Source organism: Pristiophorus japonicus, chromosome 17, assembly GCF_044704955.1.
Source record: "Pristiophorus japonicus isolate sPriJap1 chromosome 17, sPriJap1.hap1, whole genome shotgun sequence".
Classification (NCBI taxonomy): Eukaryota; Metazoa; Chordata; class Chondrichthyes; family Pristiophoridae; genus Pristiophorus; species Pristiophorus japonicus.
This window is the reverse complement of record NC_091993.1, coordinates 31,982,192-32,004,661: the sequence shown is the minus strand read 5'-3', so window position 1 is coordinate 32,004,661 and position 22,470 is coordinate 31,982,192. Positions and strand designations below refer to the sequence as shown.

The window sequence follows — 22,470 nt, the reverse complement described above, 5'->3', positions numbered from 1 at the left end:
TAGCCAGAAAAAGTAGCAAGCCAGAGGACTGGGAGAAATTTAGAATACAGCAGAGGAGGACAAAGAGTTTAATTAAGAGGGGGAAAATAGAGTACGAGAGGAAGCTTGCCGGAAACATAAAAAATGACTGCAAAAGCTTCTATAGATATGTGAAGAGAAAAAGATTGGTGAAGACAAATGATAGTCCCTTGCAGTCGGATTCGGGTGAATTTATAATGGGGAACAAAGAAATGGCAGACCAATTGAACAAGTACTTTGGTTCTGTCTTCACAAAGGAAGATACAAATAACCTTCCCGATGTACTAGGGGTCCGAAGGTCTAGTGAGAAGGAGGAACTAAAGGATATTCTTATTAGGCGGAAAATTGTGTTAGGGAAATTGATGGGATTGAAGGCCGATAAATCCCCAGGGCCTGATAGTCTACATCCCAGAGTACTCAAGGAAGTACTCAAGAAATAGTGGATGCATTGGTGATAATTTTCCAACAGTCTATCGATTCTGGATCAGTTCCTATGGACTGGAGGGTTGCTAATGTAACACCAGTTTTTAAAAAAGGAGGGAGAGAGAAAACGGGTAATTATAGACTGGTTAGCCTGACATCAGTAGTGGGAAAAATGTTGGAATCAATCATTAAGGATGAAATAGCAGCATATTTGGAAAGCAGTGATAGGATTGGTCCAAGTCAGCATGGATTTATGAAGGGGAAATCATGCTTGACAAATCTTCTGGAATTTTTTGAGGGTGTAACTAATTGAGTGGACAGGGGAGAACCAGTGGATGTGGTGTATTTGGACTTTCAAAAGGCTTTTGACAAGGTCCCACAAAAGAGATTGGTGTGCAAAATCAAAGCACATGGTATTGGGGGTGATGTGCTGAAGTGGATAGAGAACTGGTTGGCAGACAGGAAGCAGAGAGTCGGGATAAACGGGTCCTTTTCAGAATGGCAGGCAGTGACTAGTGGAGTGCCGCAGGGCTCAGTGCTGGGACCCCAGCTCTTTACAATATATATTAATGATTTGGATGATGGAATTGAGTGTAATATCTCCAAGTTTGCAGATGACACTAAACTGGGTGGCAGTGTGAGCTGTGAGCAGGATGCTAAGAGGCTGCAGGGCGATTTGGACAGGTTAGGCGAGTGGGCAAATACATGACAGATGCAGTATAATGTGGATAAATGTGAGGTTATCCACTTTGGGGGCAAAAACACGAAGGCAGAATATTATCTGAATAGCGGCAGATTAGGAAAAGGGGAGGTGCAGCGAGACCTGGATGTCATGATTCATCAGTCATTGAAAGTTGGCATGCAGGTACAGCAGGTGGTGAAGAAGGCAAATGGCATGTTGGCCTTCATAGCTAGGGGATTTGAGTATAGGAGCAGGGAGGTCTTGCTGCAGCTTGACAGGGCCTTGGTGAGGCCTCACCTGGAATATTGTGTTCAGTTTTGGTGTCCTAATCTGAGGAAGGACGTTCTTGCTATTGAGGGAGTGCAGCGAAGGTTCACCAGACTGATTCCTGGGATGGCAGGACTGACATATGAGCAGAGACTGGATCAACTGGGCCTGTATTCACTGGAGTTTAGAAGGATGAGAGGGGATCTCATAGAAACATATAAAATTCTGACGGGACTGGACAGGTTAGATGCAGGAAGAATGTTCCCGATGTTGGGGAAGTCCAGACCCAGGGGACATAGCCTTAGGATAAGGGGTAAGCCATTTAGGACTGAGATGAGGAGAAACTTCTTCACCCAGAGAGTTGTTAACCTGTGGAATTCTCGACCGCAGAGAGTTGTTGATGCCAGTTCATGGGATATATTCAAGTGGGAGTTAGATATGGCCCTTGCAGCTAAAGGGATCAAGGGGTATGGAGAGAAAGCAGGAACGGGGTACTAAAGGAATGACCAGCCATGATCTTATTGAATGATGGTCCAGGCTCGAAGGGCCGGATGGCCTACTCCTGCACCTACTTTCTATGTTTCTATGTTTCTATGTTAAACCTTGCACTGACTGTGACTGAGATTCACGCACCGTGCTGTGTGTAAACCTTGCACTGACTGTGACTGAGGCTCACGCACCGTGCTGTGTGTAAACCTTGCACTGACTGTGACTGAGACTCACACACCGTGCTGTGTGTAAACCTTGCACTGACTGTGACTGAGACTCACGCACCGTGCTGTGTGTAAACCTTGCACTGACTGTGACTGAGATTCACGCACCGTGCTGTGTGTAAACCTTGCACTGACTGTGACTGAGACTCACACACCGTGCTGTATATAAACCTTGCACTGACTGTGACTGAGACTCACGTACCGTGCTGTGTGTAAACCTTGCACTGACTGTGACCTCGGAGGGAAGCGCTTCCTCATCTCTTTGAGTAGCCGCCGGTTAATGACTCTGCAAGCCTGGACCCACTGGTTCTCCAGATGTTGTTCTTGGCGGGCGCTCAATGAGGTGGCCGCACCGAATTTACCGACTGGGGCGCGAGCGTGGGCGTTGCACCAGGATTATTTCAGGATCGGAGCGATTGCCAGCAGCCGGGCGCTACTGGTTTGCTCCCCCGGTGAGCCGCGATTGAATTTTCGGTCGGGCGCTAAACGCTGTGCGTTCGGTTGCTAAGCTCTAATGCTCCCATTAACGCCCCCTCTGGCCACTAACTGAGGCGTTAAGACAACCGAGAATCCAGCCCTTGGCTCCAAACCACACAATAACCTGCCCCAATGGGATCGACTCCTCATCAGTTATATTCCCGACATAAAACCAATATAAATCACTGTGTTGTTTGTTTGTTGTGACTTTACTCCCTGAGTTTCCTTCCATTACTGTTCCTGACTGAAGTGCCAGTTTTCAGTAACCTCTACTTACTGTGACTATTTACCTGTATCGGAAACGACTGCCTTTGAAGAACAGATTGCTGCTGGAAACTGTTCGAACCTGACTGGATTTTTCAAACCTGGTAAAGGGCAGAAAGAACTTCAAAACTTCAAATCCACCACAGCCCCCGCATCCTCAAAGACCCCCTGTGGACCCCCCACCAATGGGCTCTACCACTGACAAAAAGAAAGACTTGCATTTATATAGCACCTTTCACAACCACCAGACGTCTCAAAGCGCTTTACAGCCAATGAAGTACTTTTGGAGTGTAGTCACTGTTGTAATGTGGGAAATGTGGCAGTTAATTTGCACACAGGTTTAGGGAGGGAGTTCCAGAGCTTGGGGCCCAGGCAGCTGAAGGCACGGCCACCAATGGTTGAGCGATTATAATCAGGGATGGTCAAGAGGGCAGAATTAGAGGAGTGCAGACATCTCGGGGGGCGGGTTGTGGGGCTTGATGGGATTAGAGAGATAGGGAGGGGCGAGGCCATGGAGGGTTGAATATAAGGATGGTAATTTTGAAAACTAGGCTTTGCTTAACCGGGAGCCAATGTAGGTCAGCGAGCACAGGGGTGATGGGTGACCGGGACTTGGTGTGAGTTGGGACACGGGGCAGCCTAATTTTGGATCACCTCTAGTTTACTTAGGGTAGAATGTGGAAGGCCAGCCAGGAGTACGTTGGAATAGTCAAGTCTGGAGGTAACAGAGGCTTGGATGAGGGTTTCAGCAGCGGATGAGCTGAGGCAGGGGCGAAGATGGGCGATGTTACGGAGGTGGAAATAGGCGGTCATAGTTATGCTGTGGATATGTGGCCAGAAGCTTGTTTCAGGGTCAAAGAGGACACCAAGGTCGTGAACAGTCTGGTTCTGAAAATCCGCAATAGCTATGTTAAGGTATATTCAGAACATTATATATTCTCTATAACAATTATGCAGGAAGAAATATTCTGGTCATTTTCCAGGGCGACATTTTTAAGCCTTCTTTTTGAATAGATTTATGATGCACGGTATTCTCCTCACCTATAATACCTACATGCATTTTCAGCTGTCAGCCGTGGCTCAGTGGGCAGCACTCTTGCCTCTGAGTCAGAAGGTTGTGGGTTCAAGTCCCACTCCAGGGACTCAAGTACAAAAATCTAGGCTGACACTCCCAGTGCAGTGCTGAGGGGGTGTTGCACTGTCGGGGGGGAGGAGCAGTACTGAGGGAGCGCCGTGCTGTTGGAGGACGCGGAGTACTGAGGGAGCGCCGTACAGTCGGAGGGGCAGTACTGAGGGAGTGCCGTGCTGTGCTGTCGGAGGGACAGTACTGAGGGAGCGCTGTGCTGTCGGAGGGGCAGTACTGAGGGAGTGCTACACTGTCTGTGTTTCTCTTGTAACGGAGCCCAGAGCCGTGTCTCTGTCTGTCGCACATTTCAAAACAAAACACCGAAGGCAATTGTAAAGGATGCAGGATAATGTTGCAGGGAGTTGCTCCGTGTGATGTTGCAAAACAGTAAAACCAGGAATTAACCCCGAGCGTGGTGAGAATGTGGAACTCACTGCCACAGGGAGTGGTTGAGGTGAATAGTATCGATGCATTTAAGGGGAAGCTGGATAAACACATGAGGGAGAAAGGAGATTGGTATGGAGCATGGACCGTGGGGCCGAAGGGCTTGTTTCTGTGCTGTATATTCGATGTAATTAACGGCACTCACTTGTAAAAGGCTTGATTCTCCACTCCACACTTCCACAGATGCTTGCAAGCTTCGGGTGTTGGGGCAAAGTACGTCAGAATAATCTTTGATTCCTGAAAGGGAGATAATTTTAAAAATAAACTGGTTAATTGGACCCAAGAGGGGAATTGCAATCTCACGCCTCCTCACCTGAATAAGTGCACGGTGCCATTAGGGATGATGCCTAGATGAATTTAAGGGGAAGCTGGATAAACACATGAGGGAGAAAGGAATAGAAGGATATGGTGATGGAGAGAGGTGGGAGGGGGCTGGTGTGGAGCATAAACCCCGGCACGGACTGCGGGGCCCAATGGCCCGTTTCTGTGCCATACGTTCCGATGTAATTAAGAACCTTCATCGTTGCTGGGTCAAAATCCTGGAACTCCCTCCCTAACAGCACTGTGGGAGCACCTTCACCACACGGACTGCAGCGGTTCAAGAAGGCGGCTCACCACCACCTTCTCAAGGGCAATTAGGGATGGGCAATAAATGCTGGCCCTACCAGCGATGCCCACATGCGAAGATCAGCCGTGATCTCATTGAATGGCAGAACAGGCTCGAGGGGCTCAATGGCTTCCTCCTGTTCCTATGTTCCCAAGAATATATATATTTTTAAAATACCGAATAAAATGGTTTTAGTTTGCAGATATTGGGTTCAGAATGTACAGACCCTGACGATCAATGTGTGAATATTTGGCCAGTGCCTGGTGCTAGGTTGGATGAAGAAGTTGCGGTGTTGGCTGTAAAACTGGGAATCTCTGTTTACCCCTGACAGCACTCACCTCTTTCTGAGTTGCATATAAATTAAATGTTTTCCCTTCAAACTTCATCTTGCTGACTTCAGTCCTGAAAGTAAGAAAGGAACTTCTGTCAGGTTTGGCGGTAATATTTTGGGACTTCGCTCTGTATGGGGCTGGACTATACTTTATGTCACTGATGTTGCAACGCGAAGCGGTTCACACAGATTCCCAACCTCCGAGGGACACATCGTCTAAAGCCAGTCAGTGTCAAGTCTAAACTCGGGGGCTGGACAGGTAAAAAGACTTGCATTTATATAGCGCCCTTCACGACCACCGGATGTCTCAAAGCGCTTTACAGCCAATGAAGCACTTTTGGAGTGTAGTTACTGTTGTAATGTGGGAAACGCAGCAGCCAATTTGCACACAGCAAGCTCCACAAACAGCAATGTGATAATGACCAGATAATCTGTTTTTGTTATGTTAATTAAGGGATAAATATTGACCCAGGACACCAGGGATAACTCCCCTGCTCTTTTTCAAAATAGTGCCACGGGATCTTTTACATCCACCTGAAAGAACAGGCGGGGCCTCAGTTTAACGTCTCATCCAAAAGATGGCCCCTCCGACAGTGCAGCGCTCCCTCAGCACTGCACTGGAGTGTCAGCCTAGATTTTTGTGCTCAAGTCTCTGGAGTGGGACTTGAACCAACGACCTTCTGACTCAGAGGCGAGTGTGCTGCCCACTGAGCCACAGACTGATCCACTGGAGGTATTGGAGGATGAGGTACAGACAAAAATCAGGGAGGTGGAACTAAGCCCGACTGCTCAAAGAGGCACGGGCTCGACGGGCTGAATGGCCTCCTCCTATGCTGTAGGTTCCTGCAATTCTCTTGCCATACCTGGAGTATTGTGTACAGTTTGGGTCTCCTTACCTAAGGAAGGATATACTTGCCATTGAGGGAGTGCAACGAAGGCTCACCAGACTGATTCCTGGGATGGGGGGGATTGTCCTATGAGGAGAGATTGAGTAGACTAGGCCTATATTCTCGAGTGTTTAGAAAAATGAGAGGTGATCTCATTGAAACATTCTTACAGGGCTTGACAAGGTAAATGCAGGGAGGATGTTTCCCCTCGGACTGGGGAGTCTAGAACCAGGGGTCACAGTCTCAGGATAAGGGGTCGGCCATTTAGGACTGAGATGAGGAGAAATTTCTTCACTCAGAGGGTGGTGAATCTTTGGAATTCTCTGCCCCAGAGGGCTTTGGAGGCTCAGTCTTTGAGTATATTCAAGACAGAGATCGATAGATTTTTGGATATTAAGGGAATCCAGGGATAGTGCAGGAAAGTGGAGTTGAGGTAGAAGATCAGCCATGATCTCATTGAATGGCGGAGCAGGCTCGAGGGGCCGAATGGCCGACTCCTGCTCCTAATTCTGATGTTCTTACTTAGGATGCAAAGGTTGGAGCCCTGGGTGGTTCAGTGTTTGGGTGCTTCTCACAGAGAGATGGGACCAGTATCAAACTCTTTACATTTGTGCATCTTACTGTGGCCTCCAACCGATGGAAACACCACTGGGTCCATTCATTCAAACCATTACATCCCCAAGGGAACCTCTCCAATCACCGGCGGAGGTTGTCCTCTTTATGGGGAAAAGCTCTGGAACTCCCTCCCTAAACCTCTCTACCTCTCTTTCCTCCTTTAAGACTCTCCTTAAAACCTACCTCTTTGACCAAGCTATTGGTCACCTGCCCTAATTTCTCCTGATGTGGCTCGGTGTCAAATTTATTTATTTTGTCTTATGACACTCCTGTGAAGTGCCTTGGAACATTTCACTACGTTAAAGGCGCTATCTAAATGCAGTTGTTTATTTTCAGTCAGTGCCAGTGGAAGGCCGAGCATGGGCCGAGGCCCGAGGGAGAGAGCTGTGTCTGGTCACTGAGAGACGGAGAAAGCCCAGGCCGGAGATCAAACGTCTAAGACGGTGTGGCCTGGTCAGTGAGCTCAGGAACAGCCGAGTGGAAAGTGCGTTTTGGCCTTGAGCAGTGGCAGCGATATGTTTTATGTGCAGGGAAATGGACTGCAGCATCCCAGGGCCCCGAACACTCACCATTTTATAAAATGGATCCTCTTGTTCCCCTGCAACACCACGAACCCGGAGGGTGTGAAGGCCAAGAACGCTGCATTCCCCGAGACGTCCTGCAGGAGAAACGTTTACAGTCAGCAATCCCGGGCTTTCCGCCGCCATCTTTGCTCAGTTACTGTTCATCTTGTCCGCTCTTCCCCGCCACACGCTCTCGCGCCAAAACCCGCCTCAGTGCCCTTTGCTCTTCCTCGCCCGCGTGACCGGGATCGCACTGTGCGCTGCCTGGTGAACGGGAACACGCCCCTCCCCCCACCCCAGGCCCATACTCAGCGCGCACACCGCCCAGCCCCAGCCCCCAGCACACACTGATAGCACATCCCATCCTGCACACTTGGGAGGGCAAGGAGGGAGAGGGTGGAGGAGCAGGAGGTAGAGGAGAGGATGGAGGGAGGGAGGAGAGGATGGAGGGAAGGAAGAGAGGGAGAGAGGAATGAGAGAATGGAGAGGAGAAGATGGAGAAGAGGATGGAGGGAGAGGGAGGAGAGGGAGACAATGGTGCTCACTGACCTTGCTCAGACGGAACTGAATAGTAACGAATGAGCTTAAAGCAGAATGTGCGGTGTGAAGGTGCGACTGGGTCAGTAACGGATGGGGAGAGCTGATCACACACACGCGGGACTCTGTGCAAGACCTGTTCCCATTACTGGCCTGTACCTTGCAGGGGTGTGGATCCACTCCGTATGTCTCCAGTGACTGCGCTTTCTTCAGGAAATTCAGCTCCGCTGTGTCCGGAGTCTGCCCACTGCCCGGGGACAGAACAGGAGAGTCAGTCAGTGACCACACTCCCGTACCACGCAAAGATCTCCTCCTCCCTCTCCCTCGCCATCCCCTCCTCCTCCCTCTCCCTCGCCATCCCCTCCATCCTCTCCTCCTCCCTCTCCCTCGCCATCCCCTCCATCCTCTCCTCCCTCCATCCTCTAATCCCTCTCCTCCCTCTCTCCCTCCCTCCATCCTTTCATCCCTCACTCCTTCCCTCCATTCTCTCTCCCTCTCTCCCTCCCTCCATCCTCTCATCCCTCACTCCTTCCCTCCATCCTCTCATCCCTCACTCCTTCCCTCCATTCTCTCTTCCTCCCTCCATCCTCTCATCCCTCACCCCTTCCCTCCATTCTCTTCTCCCTCTCTCCCTGCCTCCATCCTCTCCTCCCTCTCTCCCTCTCCATCCTTCCCTCCTCTCTCTCCATCCTCTCCTCCCTCTCTCCCTCCTCTCCTCTCCTCCCTCTCTCCCTCCTCTCCCACCCTCTCTCCCTCCTCTCCTCCCTCCTATCCCACCCTCTCTCCCTCTCCTCCCTCTATCCTTAATGGAACACTGAGCTCAGCATTGAACCTTTAATGTCCTTACAGCGACCGTCTGATGCTAAACTTGCTTAGAGAAAAAAACTTGCATTGCCGTTCACCCTCAGTTCATCCTGAAGGGCTTCCCATTGAGGTGCGTCCAGCAGTGACTGACATTGGGCCCGCAGTGACTGACGTTGGGCGATGCAGTGACTACAGGCTACGTAGAGCAGGGGGAGGGGTCCCGAGTCTGTCTTTTTACAGTCGGCGTTGGTTGAGAATTCTGGGCTCTTCAGTAGCAGCATGGGATTGTTAGCCGGAGAGACCCGACCCTGGCACTCCTGACCGAGCAGCTCTCCCTCAGTGTGACACTGGGAGCGGGCGCTGCTCTCGATGATGTGCTCAGCCTCAACCTCTTGTCGCAGGGGCGAGGATGAAAAGAAAGGAGGACTTGCATTTATATAGCGCTTTTCACAACCTCAGGATGTCCCAAAGCACTTTACAGCCAATGAAGTAAAAAAAGTGTAGTCACTGTTGAAATGTGGGAAATACGGCAGCCAATTTGCACACAGCAAGCTCTCACACACAGCAGCTAACCTGTTTTGGTGGTGTTGGTGGAGGATGAATTTTTCCCGCGACACTCTGGGAGCAATGTTTAACCTTCATCCTAAGGGAGTTATCCTGTGCATTGGAGCCAATATTTATCCCTCAATCAAAATAACAAAAACAGATGATCTGGTCATTATCACAGTGCTGTTTGTGGGAGCTTGCTGTGCGCACATTGGCTGCCGCGTTTCCTACATTACAACAATGACTACACTCCAAAAGTACTTCATTGGCTGTAAGGTGCTCCGAGACGTCCATTAGTTGTGACAGGCGCTATATAAATGCAAGTCTCGCTGTCTGTCCATCCCAGCTATGAGGCGTCTGGCAGTCGGCCTCCCTCAATGACCCACCTGCCCAATATCTCCCTGTGTGGCTCGGTGTCAAATTCTGTCTGATAACCGCTCCTGGGAAACGCCTTGGGGCATTTTACTGTGTTAAAGGCACTGTATAAATGCAAGTTGTTGTTGTTGCACTGACAGAGGTGCCCTCCTTCAGGTTAAACCGAGGTCCTTTATGCTTATTAAGGAGGATATTAAACGCTGAAATGGTAATGACATCGAATGTACAGCACAGAAACAGACCACTCGGCCCCACCGATCCGTGCCGGTGTTTATGCTCCACCCTCCCACCCCTCCTCATCTCACCCCCATCACCATCTCCTTCTATTCCTTTCTCCCTCATGTGAGGCCAATGGGAGTTACCCGACACCTGCTGCCTTGGCTGGAGATCAGGCCGGAGCGCACAGTGAGCCTCCCCCAGAGACCTGCCGCGTCAGACTGTGGGCAGATATCCCGCAGGGTCTCACACTGCGGCTTGTACAATTGTACAAATCCCCGGGGGGCTGGTGTCGTCCCCGAGCGAGCGAGGCTTGAATGTGCGAGTGAACATCTGATCCCGCAGCTTGACAGGCAAGGAAAAAAAGAACCCAAAATAAAGACAGAATAAACTTGGTTTGACATTTGAGATTTGCTTTTGGGTTGGGGAATTGGAACAGCACCAAGGAGGTTCGGTTTGACAGTGCAGCTGTCTCAACATGATGGCTACTTTCATTTCAAGATAAGCCGAGGAATCGTTGATTGCTGCAGAGATTGGGAGGCTGCCTCAGCTCTCGCAGAGCGAGGGGGGGGGCTAGGGGAAGGTGGAGATGTTCGTGCTCCAGGTGCCTGTGTATCTGGAGCACGATTGCGATGGTGAGCCCCCGGAGATGCAGCCGTGTTTAACAAGGTCTGTCCCTTTAAAATCCCGGCTCTGGAACTGTCCCAGGGGAAACAGTCGAAATAGGCACAATCTAAAGGTCAGTGAGAGGCTAATTGCTGCGGGGAATTTTTGTGGATTGGCAGCGCCTTGTAAATCCCTGGCTCCTCCCCCTTGGGGAGAGGCCAAATGATCAAAGTCACCTAAAGCCAGCCGCAAATGTCCACTCTTTTTTCTTTTATAACATTTTTGACATTTAGAAGTGTGACAATTACACGTTGGATACAAGAGTTAGATATCTAGAAACAATATCCTACATTTTAAATTTATAACACAGTTTTTGGAGGAAAGGGAAATGATTCACGCTCACAATCTTATGCACAGTTCCCACGGCAAGAATCAGTTTGCTTTTTATGAATTACCTAGTATTTACAGCACAGAAACAGGCCATTCAGCCCCACGGTCCGTGCCGGTGTTTATGCTCCACCCCAGCCCCCTCCCACTCCTCTCCATCTCACCCCATCACCATATCCTTCTATTCCTCTCTCCCTCATGTGTTTATCCAGCTTCCCCTTAAATGCATCGATATTATTCGCCTCAACCCTTCCCTGTGGCAGCAAGTTCCACATTGTCACCACATTGTCACCTAAGGAAGGCATAGAATATAAGAGCAGGGAGGTTATGCTTAAACTGTATAAAACACTAGTTTGGCCACAGCTGGAGTACTGCGTGCAGTTCTGGTCACCGCATTACAGGAAAGATGTGATTGCACTGGAGAGGGTACAGAGGAGATTTATGAGGATGTTGCCGGGACTGGGGAATTTTAGCTATGAGGACAGATTGGATAGGCTGGGGTTGTTTTCCTTGGAACAGAGGAGGCTGAGGGGAGACCTTATTGAGGTGTATAAAATTATGAGGGCCTGGATAGAGTGGATAGGAAGGGCCTGTTTCCCTTGGCAGAGGGGTCAACAACCAGGGGGCATAAATTTAAAGTAATTGGTAGAAGGTTTAGAGAGGACTTGAGGGGAAATTTCTTCACCCAGAGGGTGGTGGGGGTCTGGAACTCACTGCCTGAAAGGGTGGTAGAGGCAGAAACCCTCACCACATTTAAAAAGTACTTGGATGTGCACTGGAAGTGCCGTAACCTGCAGGGCTATGGACCTAGAGCTGGAAAGTAGGATTAGGCTGGATAGCTCTTGGTCGGCCGTAGCGGACACGATGGGCCGAATGGCCTCCTTCTGTGCTGTAAATTTCTATGATTCAATGATTCTAAGTTTCTCCTTAATTCCCCATTAGATTTATCAGCGACTATAATCTTATATTTATGGAAAAATATCCTTCAACAAAGTGTCTATTGACACCACTGTGTCAGCCAATGAGTGGGAGATGGGGGATTATCCAATCACCTCCATTCTGGCCAGGAATAGTGCTGTCACTTGATGCAGCCCACCCCCATGTGTTTATCCAGCTTCCCTTAAAGGCATCTCTACTATTTGCCCTAGCCCCTCCCTGTGGCAGCGAGTTCCACATTCTCAGCACTCTCCGGGGTAATTCTGCACTATGCTTGTAAATAGCCCAAGAGAGGGTGGCGTGCAGTCCTGACCCGTCAACACTGCTCACCTCCCATCGGCATTGCCAGCGTGATTGACAGAACTGTCTCTGTTCTGCTGAGCGGACAATCTTTCCTGATAATTGCTTATAGGGGGAAAAGCACTTAGTGTCAAAATCGATCGTGACCCTCCCATCACAATGTCCATGTCCGTTTCTGCAAAACAACTGCAGGGACACATTAAACATAGAACATATGATCATCAGAAATAGGAGCAGGAGTCGGCCATTCGGCCCCTCGTGCCTGCTCCGCCATTCAATAAGATCATGGCTGATCTGATCATGGACTCAGCTCCACTTCCCTGCCCACTCCCCATAACCCTTTACTCCCTTATGGGTCAAATATCTGTCTATCGCCACCTTAAATATATTCAAATACTTTAAAAATATAAACCCAAAGCAGAAAAGGTTCCAGAAATGTCTCTCCTGCATGGGGAGAGTAGATAGGAAGATGTAAAAAAAATAGAAACTTCAAAATAGATCGGCTGGTTATTTTAATATTGTTTTTATTGAGTTGCTCTCACTGATCTTCCAGAACTTTCCGCTCCTCTCCGTTCTAAACCGTCCTGCCCACGATTCTCATTGTGCTCCAGTTACGCCTCCCCTCACTGGCATACGCTCCCCCACGCAGTGATAGCAGCCGACCTCCGCCACCTCCCCCAGTGCCCTCCAACCCCAGCGCCCTCCCCCAGTGCCCCCCTCCCCCAGTGCCCTCCCCCAGTGCCCCCTCCCCCAGTGCCCCCTCACCCAGTGCCCTCCCCCAGCGCCCTCACCCAGTGCCCTCTCCCCCAGTGCCCCCCTCCCCCAATGCCCTCCCCAGTGCCTCCCTCCCCAAGCGCCCACCTCCCCCAGTGCCCCCCTCCCCAATGCCCTCCCCCAGTGCCTCCCTCCTCAAGCGTCCACCTCCCCCAGTGCCCTCCTCCACCAGTGCCCTCCCCCAGTGCCCACCTCTCCCCAGTGCCCACCTCCCCCAGTGACCCCCTCCCCCTGCGCCCTTCCCCAGCGATATGAGTCTCGAAGATTAAGGCGGTGACCTTTATAAATCACTAGTTCAGCCTCAGCTGGAGTATTGTGTCCAATTTTGGGCATTAGGACTTTAGGAAGGATATCAAGGCCTTGGAGAAGGTGCAGAGCGGATTTATTAGATTAGTTCCAGGGATAAGAGACTTCAGTTTTGCTGAGAGACTGTAGAAGCTGGGGTTGTTCTCCTTGGAGCAGAGAAGGCTAAAGGGAGGTTTGTTAGAGGTGTTCAAAATCATGAGGGGTCTGGACAGAGTAAATAAGGAGAAATTGTTTCCGGGGCAGGAAGGTCGGTGACCAGAGGGACACAGGTTTAAGGTGATTGGCAAAAGAACCAGGAGGGAGCTGAGGAAACATTTTATATGCAGCGAGTGGTTATGATCTGGAATGCAAGAATTTTTGGAGTGTAGCCACTTTTGTTGTGTGGGAAATGCGGAAGTTAAAGTGCGCACAGCAAGCTCCCACAAACAGCAATGTGATAATGATCAGTTCATCTGTTTTAGTGATGTTGACTGATGTAATATATATAGCTCCACCTGTGGACTCCTGTGGCACTGCAGCCAGTGCTGTTTATGATAAAGAAGGGAACAGGTCACCGGAGTGTTCTGCCATCTTAAGGCTGTGTGTGTTTGTGAGTTACTGAAGCTATAACAATGGTGATGAAGATGGGATAAAGCGGGGGGGGAAAAAACTGCAATTTTTGTTGGTGGAGGATTCACCAGAGAGACACAGAGACTTTGAGAACTTCTCTGTTTTGATTAACAGCTACAAATCCAAGATAAATTACAAGCACACTTGTCTGAACTGCCAGAGTCCAGATAGCCGCACCTATGGGAATAATAGGGCATTTGGGGGAGTTTCAACGTGACTGTGAAAGTTTCGGAGCATATGTGGAGCGGCTAGAAATGTTTTTCACTGCAAATAATATCATCGAAGTCACCAACGATGAAAACCATAACTGGGTGGTGTTGGAGCGACAAAGGGCGATTTTCTTAACTGAAGCAGGGCCCAAGGTGTATGAAACCTTGAAAAATTTGCTTGTGCCTGACAAGCCAAAGGACACAACTCTTAAGCAGAGTTAGAACAGCAATACAGCCCCAAGCCCTTGGAAATTGCTGAAAGTTATCGTTTTGGAATACGAAATCAGTTAACCGAAGAAACTATCAGTGAGTACATTGTAGCATTAGAAAAGCTAGCTAGTCACTGTAATTTCGGAAACTTTCAGGACCGAGCATTGCGTGACCACTTTGTTTGTGGGATGAAAAATGATGCAATCAGAAGAAAGTTATTGACAACTCCTAACTTGACTTTTGATTTAGTTTGTCAGATAGCTATGTCAATGAACATGACCGACCAATATTCCCAAGAATTTCATACTTTTTCCAGTCGTCAGACAACCGAGGTGAATTGCCTGCAGATTAAAAGTAAAAGGCAGTTGGGCCCCAAAATCTCAGAAACTGGCCAAGGTAACAGAGCATTGAAGTCCTGCTATCGGTGCCTGGGACAACACATTGCTCAAAGTTGTCCATATGTGAAGGCAGAGTGTTTCATCTTCAGGAAAACTGGGCATCTTGCGAAGGCATGCCGACTGAAGGGTAAACCAGCTTTCAAAGCTATAAGTAGAAATCCCCAGACTACATAGCATGGAAGAAAAACAACATGACGAGGAGGTTTTAGAGCTACACATCATTAAGAGCACGAGGGTAACCAACAGCGATTCGAAAAGTATCATCATCCACACAGATGTTGCAGGAACCAAGACACCCATGGAAATCGACACTGGTGCATCCGTGACCCTAGTACCGGAATCGTTATACCTCAACAAATTGCGTGATTTCCCTTTGGAGAAATCCAAGATAGAGCTACGAGGCTACTCGGGAGAGAACATTCCTGTGGTAGGTCGTATCACCGTACCGGTGAAATACAAGGATCAATTTCAGAGCTTTCCTCTAATAGTAGTGAAAGGAGACAAGCCTGCTTTACTAGGAAGACATTGTTTGGGATCACTGAAGCTGGTTTGGAGTGAGATTTTTCGTGTTGAAACGAGATTGGCATCAAAGGATGATGTCATCAAGAATTATCCGAAGGTGTTCTGTGAAACGGCAGTCCGATCCAAGGCTTCAAGGCGAGTGTCAGGGTACAGAAGGATGCTAGACCAGTTTACTGCAAGCCATGTCCCGTACCATATGCACTCAAGGAGAAAGTTGAGCAAGAACTCAAAAGACTAGAGACTGAGAACATTATTTCTAAGATAGATCTATGTAATTGGGCTACACCCATTATTGTTGTACCTAAGTCCGATGGTAAGGTAAGATTGTGTGGTGATTATAAAGTAACCGTAAACTAGGTTCTAGAGGGTAATCTCCCCTTTACATTGCCGAATATAGAAGATTTGTTCACAACACTGACAGGTGGTCAGATCTTCTCAAAACAGGATCTTACGAATGCCTACTTACAGCTTGAACTAGATGAGGAGTCCAAGTCATGTTTGACTATAAATACTTATTTAGGCCTATATCAATTTAATAGGCTACCGTTTGGAGTGTCTTCCGCCCCTGCCATATTCCAAGGGGTGATGAACCAGATTTTGCAAGGTATTGAAGGGGTAGTATGTTATTTGGATGACATACTAATTTCACAAATAGGCAAATTCATAATAACATATTGAATGAAGTCCTCAAATGGCTAGAGACGCACAGAGTACGAGTGTCTGCTCGTAAGTGTGAGTTATTTAAAAACTCAGTGGAGTACTTAGGGTACAGAGTAGACAAAGATGGTTTACATCCAACCATGGAAAAATTGGATGTAATCAGAAATGCACCCAATCCCAGGAATGTCACTGAACTTCGTTCATTCTTGGGTCTTTTGAACTATTATGGGAAGTTCCTACCAAATTTGGCTACAGTATTACATCCACTGAATGAACTATTGAAAAAACAGGTCCATTGGAAATGGTCAGAAGAATGCGATACAGCATTCAAGGAGTGTAAAAGCAAATTGGTAGAGAACACCGTGTTAGTTCACTATGACATATCAAAGGAGATTAAGCTAGCATGTGATGCCTCTCCATATGGAGTTGGGGCAGTGATCTCTCATGTATTATGTAGTGGGGAGGAGAGATCAATTGCTTTTGCTTCACGCACTCTCAGTGCCAGTGAGAGTAATTATATGAAAATCGAAAGGGAAGCTTTGGCATTAATTTTTGGGGTCAAGAAGTTTCACAAATACTTGTATGGTCGTAAGTTTGCCATCGTTATGGACCATAAGCCCCTGACAGCAATCCTCCATCCAAAGTCCCCAGTTCCAACATTAGCTGCAGCCCGAATGCAGAGATGGGTTTTGATTTTGTCAGCATATACATATGATATTGAATACAGATGATCAGCTGATCACAGTAATGCTGATGCAATGTCCAGATTGCCTTCCCCATCAAAAGTTACACCCGATAGGGAAGAGGTGTTTTATTTTTCATACATTGATGAACTGCCAGTCACAGCTGAAGAGATTGGTAGAGCAACCAAACGTGACCCAGTTATGTCAAAGATGTATGATTATATTGCAAATGGCTGGCCAAACCAGGTAACAGACAAAGATATTCATCCATTCTTCATTTGTAGGAATGAATTATCAGTCGATGAAGATTGTATCATGTGGGGTGCAAGAGTGGTTATACCAAATAAATTCAGGTCCAAATTATTAGGAGACCTCCATGACCAGAACCTGGGAATGTGCTTGACCAAGAGTTTTGAACGCAGTTACTTATATTGGCCAGATTTAGATAAAGATATAGTGTACCTCGTGAGTCAGTGTACGACATGTCAATCGGAAAGCAAGAAACCACCACCAGTACCATTCCAGCCATGGAAATGGCCTCCCAGGGTGTCGCAAAGGCTACATGTTGATTTTGCTGAGCTAGAAGGTCAGCAATTGTTCATTGTGATTGATAGCCATTCGAAGTGGGGCAAGGTGATTCCAATGTGGAAAATAACAACAAGTAAAACATTAGACAGTTTACGAAGATTATTTTCTTCATTTGGCCTCCCAGAAGAAATTGTTTCGGATAATGGACCAGAATTTCATTCAGAAGAATTTGCACAGTTCACGAGCAAAAATGGTGTGAAACATACCAAGGTTCCACCATACCATCCTGCTTTGAATGGTGCAGCAAAGCGCACTGTACAAATTGTAAAACGTGCCCTCAACACACTGATGTTGAATCCAAATCCAAAGAAACGACAGTTGTTATTGGACCATAAATTGGCTAATTTTCAAATTACGTATCGTAATACTCCTCATACTACCAGAACACCAGCAGAGTTGTTTCTCAAACGACAACCACGAACCAGATTCTCGTTGTTAAAACCAAATTTGGCAGAGTACGTAGAAGAGACACAATTAAGACAGAAAGAGAATCATGATAGAGGTAGAGTAAAAGAGAGAAGTGTGAAATTAAACCGGAAGGTGAGAGTGAAGAACCATCATCATAAATGGGTAAAGTGATTACTACGAAGAGTGGTGAAGATATGTGGTCCTCGCACATATTTGGTCAAGATGTTTGATAATGCACAAGTTAGGTTTGTTCATATTGATCATATTTTACCTACAGACATGGAAGGAGTTGAAAGTGGGAATGATTCAATTATTTATGACTCATCAGATAGTTTTGATACACCAGTAGCATATCCTACATCCAAAGTACTGGAACCAAACAGGACCGAGAAAAGGACTAATCGTTCCTGACCCTGCGTACACCAACACGTTTGTTTAGATTTGTTCGGCCCCATCGCTGCTCCAGTGATTGGCTCCTCAGGGCCATTTCAATTCGGACAGCTAAGACCCAGTTTTTATCCAGTTTCCAATTTTGAGCTCCTCAAATTCAGAATGGTCAAGAGTTCAAGTCATTTCTCCGGGTCGTGCTGACAGATTGAATTCCTTCACGTGGAGTGTGATCCCGTGCACTGGCTGAGCAGCAGTAACAGCTCCGCGCTCCCCAACAGGTACAGCTGCTGAGCGGATATGGCCACGTCTCGTGTCAGTCTAGAAATGGATTCATTTGGCCACAGGAGAATTCTGCCCTGTCGGAGGGGCAGTACTGAGGGAGCGCCGCACTGTCGGAGGGGCAGTACTTAGGGAGCGCTGCACTGTCGCAGGGGCAGTACTGAGGGAGCGCCGCACTGTTGGAGGGGCAGTACTGAGGGAGCGCCGCACTGTCGGAGGGGCAGCACTGAGGGAGCGCTGCACTGTCGGAGGGGCAGTACTGAAGGAGTACTGCACTGTCGGAAGGGCAGTACTGAAGGAGCGCCCCACTGTCGGAGGGGCAGTACTGAGGGAGCGCTGCATTGTCGGAGTGGCAGTACTGAGGGAGCGCTGCACTGTCAGAGGGGCAGTACAGAGGGAGCGCTGCACTGTCGGAGGGGCAGGGCTGAGGGAGTGCCACACTGTCGGAGGGGCAGTTCTGAGGGAGCACTGCACTGTCGGAGGGGCAGTACTGAGGGAGCGCCGCACTGTCAGAGGGGCATAGCTGAGGGAGCGCCGCACTGTCAGAGGGGCAGTACTGAGGGAGCGCCGCACTGTCGAAGGGGCAGTACTGAGGGAGCGCTGCACTGTCAGAGGGACCGTCTTTTGCATGAGACTTTAAACTGCCCTATCAAAAAATACCATGTTAAAGATACCATGGAACAATTTTGAAGAACAGCAGGGGAGTTAGCCCCGGTGTCTTGGCCAATATATATCCCTCAAACAAGATCTATTTATCTAATTTCTGTTTGTGGGAGCTTGCTGTGCACAAACTGGCTGCCGCGTTTCCTACATTACAACAGTGAGTCCACTCCAAAAGTACTTCATTAGCTGTAAAGCGCTTTGGGATGTCCTGAGGTCATGAAAGGCACTATATAAATGCAAGTCTTTCTTTCTCTCTTGCACTCTCTGTTTCTCATTCACACCATCACCGTGAAACTATCTCAACAGAGTCTGTCCATAATTCACATTAACGCTAATTCTCGGACTGTACCTCAGTTCAGCTTTGTGGATCTCGGCAATCTTTCTTTCCAGCTTCTCGGAATGTTTGGGGAAGAACTGGAACTTGGAGCTGTATCCTTCAGGGTGCTTCCCTGCATCATAGTCACCGATTTCAGCTAGAATTGAGAACATCTTAAAATAAACAAAATAATTTCAAAAAAGAGACCTTTCTCATGCTCTGAGTAATATCAATATTCACCTTGTGCGATATTGGGTTTTCAATTAATTAATGCAGAATACTGTGCGCTCCCGTGGGAGAGTGAGCCAGGGAGAACAGAGAGAGCGAGAGAGCGAGAGTGAGAGAGTGAGAGAGAGAGAGAGAGACAGAGAGAAAGAGACAGAGAGTGAGAGACAGAGAGGGACAGAGAGAGAGGGACAGAGTGAGAGAGAGAGAGCGAGGGAGAGAGAGAGACAGAGAGTGAGACAGAGAGTGAGAGACAGAGTGAGAGACAGAGAGAAAGAGAGAGAGAGACAGAGTGAGAGACATAGAGAGACATAGAGAGACAGATTGAGAGAGAATGAGAACAGAGAGAGAGAGAGAATGAGAACAGAGAGAGAGAGAGACAGAGTGAGAGACAGAGAGTGAGAGACAGAGAGAGAGACAGAGAGAGAGACATAGAGAGAGAGACATAGAGAGAATGAGAGACAGAGATAGAGAGAGACAGAGATAGAGACACACACAAAAAGGGAGGGTGGAGGGGGATGAGAAAAGATGGAAGTGAATGATAATGGAGAGAGAAGGGTAAAAAGAGACAGAGAAAAAGAATGGGTTTATACACACTGAGAGGAATACAGAAAAGGACAGAAACAAATTTATTATTAACAAATAATTGACACAGTAAAACTGGCCGACCGTTGGTGCTCTAACTGTAGGTTGAGTGATGTAGTAACCAGGGAACGCTGCGGAGAGAGCTTGCAGTCACTGACCTCTTCCTCAATGTCAAAAATAACAAACACAGTTATCAGCGGAGTACGACGGAGGGTGAGTTACTGAGGGTTGGTGCGGTACTGGGTGGGCCCGGTGGGGTGGAGGGAGTGCGGTACTGGGTGGGCCCGGGGGGGTGTGGTACTGGGTGAGCCCGGGGGGGGGGGGGGGGGTGGGGAGGGAGGAGTGTGGTACTGGGTGGGCCCGGAGGGGGTGGGGGGGGGGGGGGGAGTGCGGTACTGGGTGGCCCGGAGGGGTGTGGTACTGGGTGGGCCCGGGGGGGGGGGGGGGAAGTGCGGTACTGGGTGGGCCCGGAGGGGGTGGGGGGGGGGGGGGGAGTGCGGTACTGGGTGGCCCGGAGGGGTGTGGTACTGGGTGGGCCCGGGGGGGGGGGGGGGGGAGTGCGGTACTGGGTGGGCCCGGAGGGGTGCGGTACTGGGTGGGCTCGGGGGTCGGTGCGGCACTGGGTGTCCCATAGCCCGGGGCAGCGCTCACGGGCTCGGCCATTATGGCCGGGAGATTCTTTCTCCGACTCCCAGTTGTGCCGGGGTGAATGGGAGGCCAGCGGCAGAGAATGGGCAGGAGCTCAGTCCTGTGAATCGCGGCTCAGTGGTCAGCACCCTCAACTCTGAGTCAGAAGGTCGTGGGTTCAATTCCCACGTCAGGGACTTGACCACAAAGAATCCAGGCTAACACTCCAGTGCAGTGATGAGGGAGCGCCGCACTGTCGGAGGGGCAGTGCTGAGGGAGCGCCGCACTGTCGGAGGGGCAGTACTGAGGGAGCGCCGCACTGTCGGAGGGGCAGTACTGAGGGAGCGCCGCACTGTCGGAGGGGCAGTACTGAGGGAGCGCCACATTGTCAGAGGGGCAGTGCTGAGGGAGCGCCGCATTCAGAGGGGCAGTACTGAGGGAATGCTGCACCGTCGGAGGGCAGTACTGAGGGAGTGTCACATTGTCAGAGGGGCAATGCTGAGGGAGCGCTGCACCGTCGGAGGGCAGTACTGAGGGAGTGCCACACTGTCGGAGGGGGAATGCTGATGGAGCGTCGCACCGTCAGAGGGTGGAGCATGTTGTGTGCAAATTGGCTGCCACATTTCCTACATTACAACACTTTAAAACAGTACTTCATTGGCTGTAAAGCGGTTTGGAACATCCTGAGATGGTGAAAGGCGCTATATAAATGCAAGTCATTCTTTCTTTTCATTCTCGCCCTTGTTACATGTGGTTGGCAGCTGAGCACATCATCGAGCGCATGTCCCGCTCATCAATGCCACACTGAGAGAGAGCTGCTCGGTCAGGGGTGCCAGGGTTGGTTCTCTCCGGCTAACAATTCCATGCTGCGACTGAAGAGCCCGGAATTCTCAACCAACGCTGTCTGTAAACTGACAGACACAGGACCCCTCCCCCTGCTCTACGTGCGAGCCCAACGTCAGTCACTGCATCGCCCAAAGTCAGTCACAGCATCGCCCAACTTCAGTCACTGCATCGTCCAACGTCAGTCACAGCATCGCCCAACGTCAGTCACAGCATCGCCCAATGAACTGCGTCGTCCAACATCAGTCACTGCATGCCCAAAGTCAGTCACTGCGTCGCCCAACGTCAGTCACTGCGTCGGCCAACGTCAGTCACTGCGTCGCCCAACGTCAGTCACTGCGTCGTCCAACGTCAGTCACTGCGTCGCCCAACGTCAGTCACTGCGTCGCCCAACGTCAGTCACTGCGTCGCCCAAAGTCAGTCACTGCGTCGCCCAACGTCAGTCACTGCGTCGTCCAACGTCAGTCACTGCGTCGCCCAACGTCAGTCACTGCGTCGCCCAACGTCAGTCACTGCGTCGCCCAACGTCAGTCACTGCTTCGCCCAACGTCAGTCACTGCTTCGTCCAACGTCAGTCACTGCTTCGCCCAACGTCAGTCACTGCATCGCCCAACGTCAGTCACTGCTTCGTCAAACGTCAGTCACTGCTTCGTCCAACGTCAGTCACTGCGTCGCCCAACGTCAGTCACTGCATCGTCCAACGTCAGTCACTGCATCATCCAGCGTCAGTCACTGCATCGTCCAACGTCAGTCACTGCTTCGCCCAACGTCAGTCACAGCATCGCCCAACGTCAGTCACTGCTTCGCCCAAAGTCAGTCACTGCGTCGCCCAACGTCTTTCACTGCGTCGCCCAACGTCAGTCACTGCGTCGCCCAACGTCAGTCACTGCTTCGTCCGTCAGTCACTGCGTCGCCCAACGTCAGTCACTGCTTTGTCCAACGTCAGTCACTGCGTTGCCCAACGTCAGTCACTGCATCGTCCAACGTCAGTCACTGCATCATCCAGCGTCAGTCACTGCATCGTCCAACGTCAGTCACTGCATCGCCCAAC

The 22,470-nt window shown here is 49.6% G+C and overlaps 1 protein-coding gene and 1 long non-coding RNA gene across 3 annotated transcripts in view; one reads left to right on the top strand and one right to left on the bottom strand.

The window, feature by feature from the left end:
- The window catches only part of LOC139227653 (FERM domain-containing protein 5), a 340,559-nt gene that overhangs the window by 38,339 nt on the left and 279,750 nt on the right, over positions 1–22,470 (bottom strand). Inside the window, exons 6-11 of the mRNA XM_070858574.1 lie at positions 19,173–19,296; positions 8,114–8,201; positions 7,424–7,512; positions 5,360–5,423; positions 4,560–4,651; positions 2,871–2,945 (exon numbers count right to left, since the gene is read on the bottom strand). Of these exons, the coding sequence (XP_070714675.1) occupies positions 2,871–2,945; positions 4,560–4,651; positions 5,360–5,423; positions 7,424–7,512; positions 8,114–8,201; positions 19,173–19,296 (532 nt within the window). The remainder of the gene's footprint in view (positions 1–2,870; positions 2,946–4,559; positions 4,652–5,359; positions 5,424–7,423; positions 7,513–8,113; positions 8,202–19,172; positions 19,297–22,470) is intronic.
- The window catches only part of LOC139227654 (uncharacterized), a 138,330-nt gene that overhangs the window by 19,806 nt on the left and 96,054 nt on the right, over positions 1–22,470 (top strand). The window lies entirely within an intron of this gene.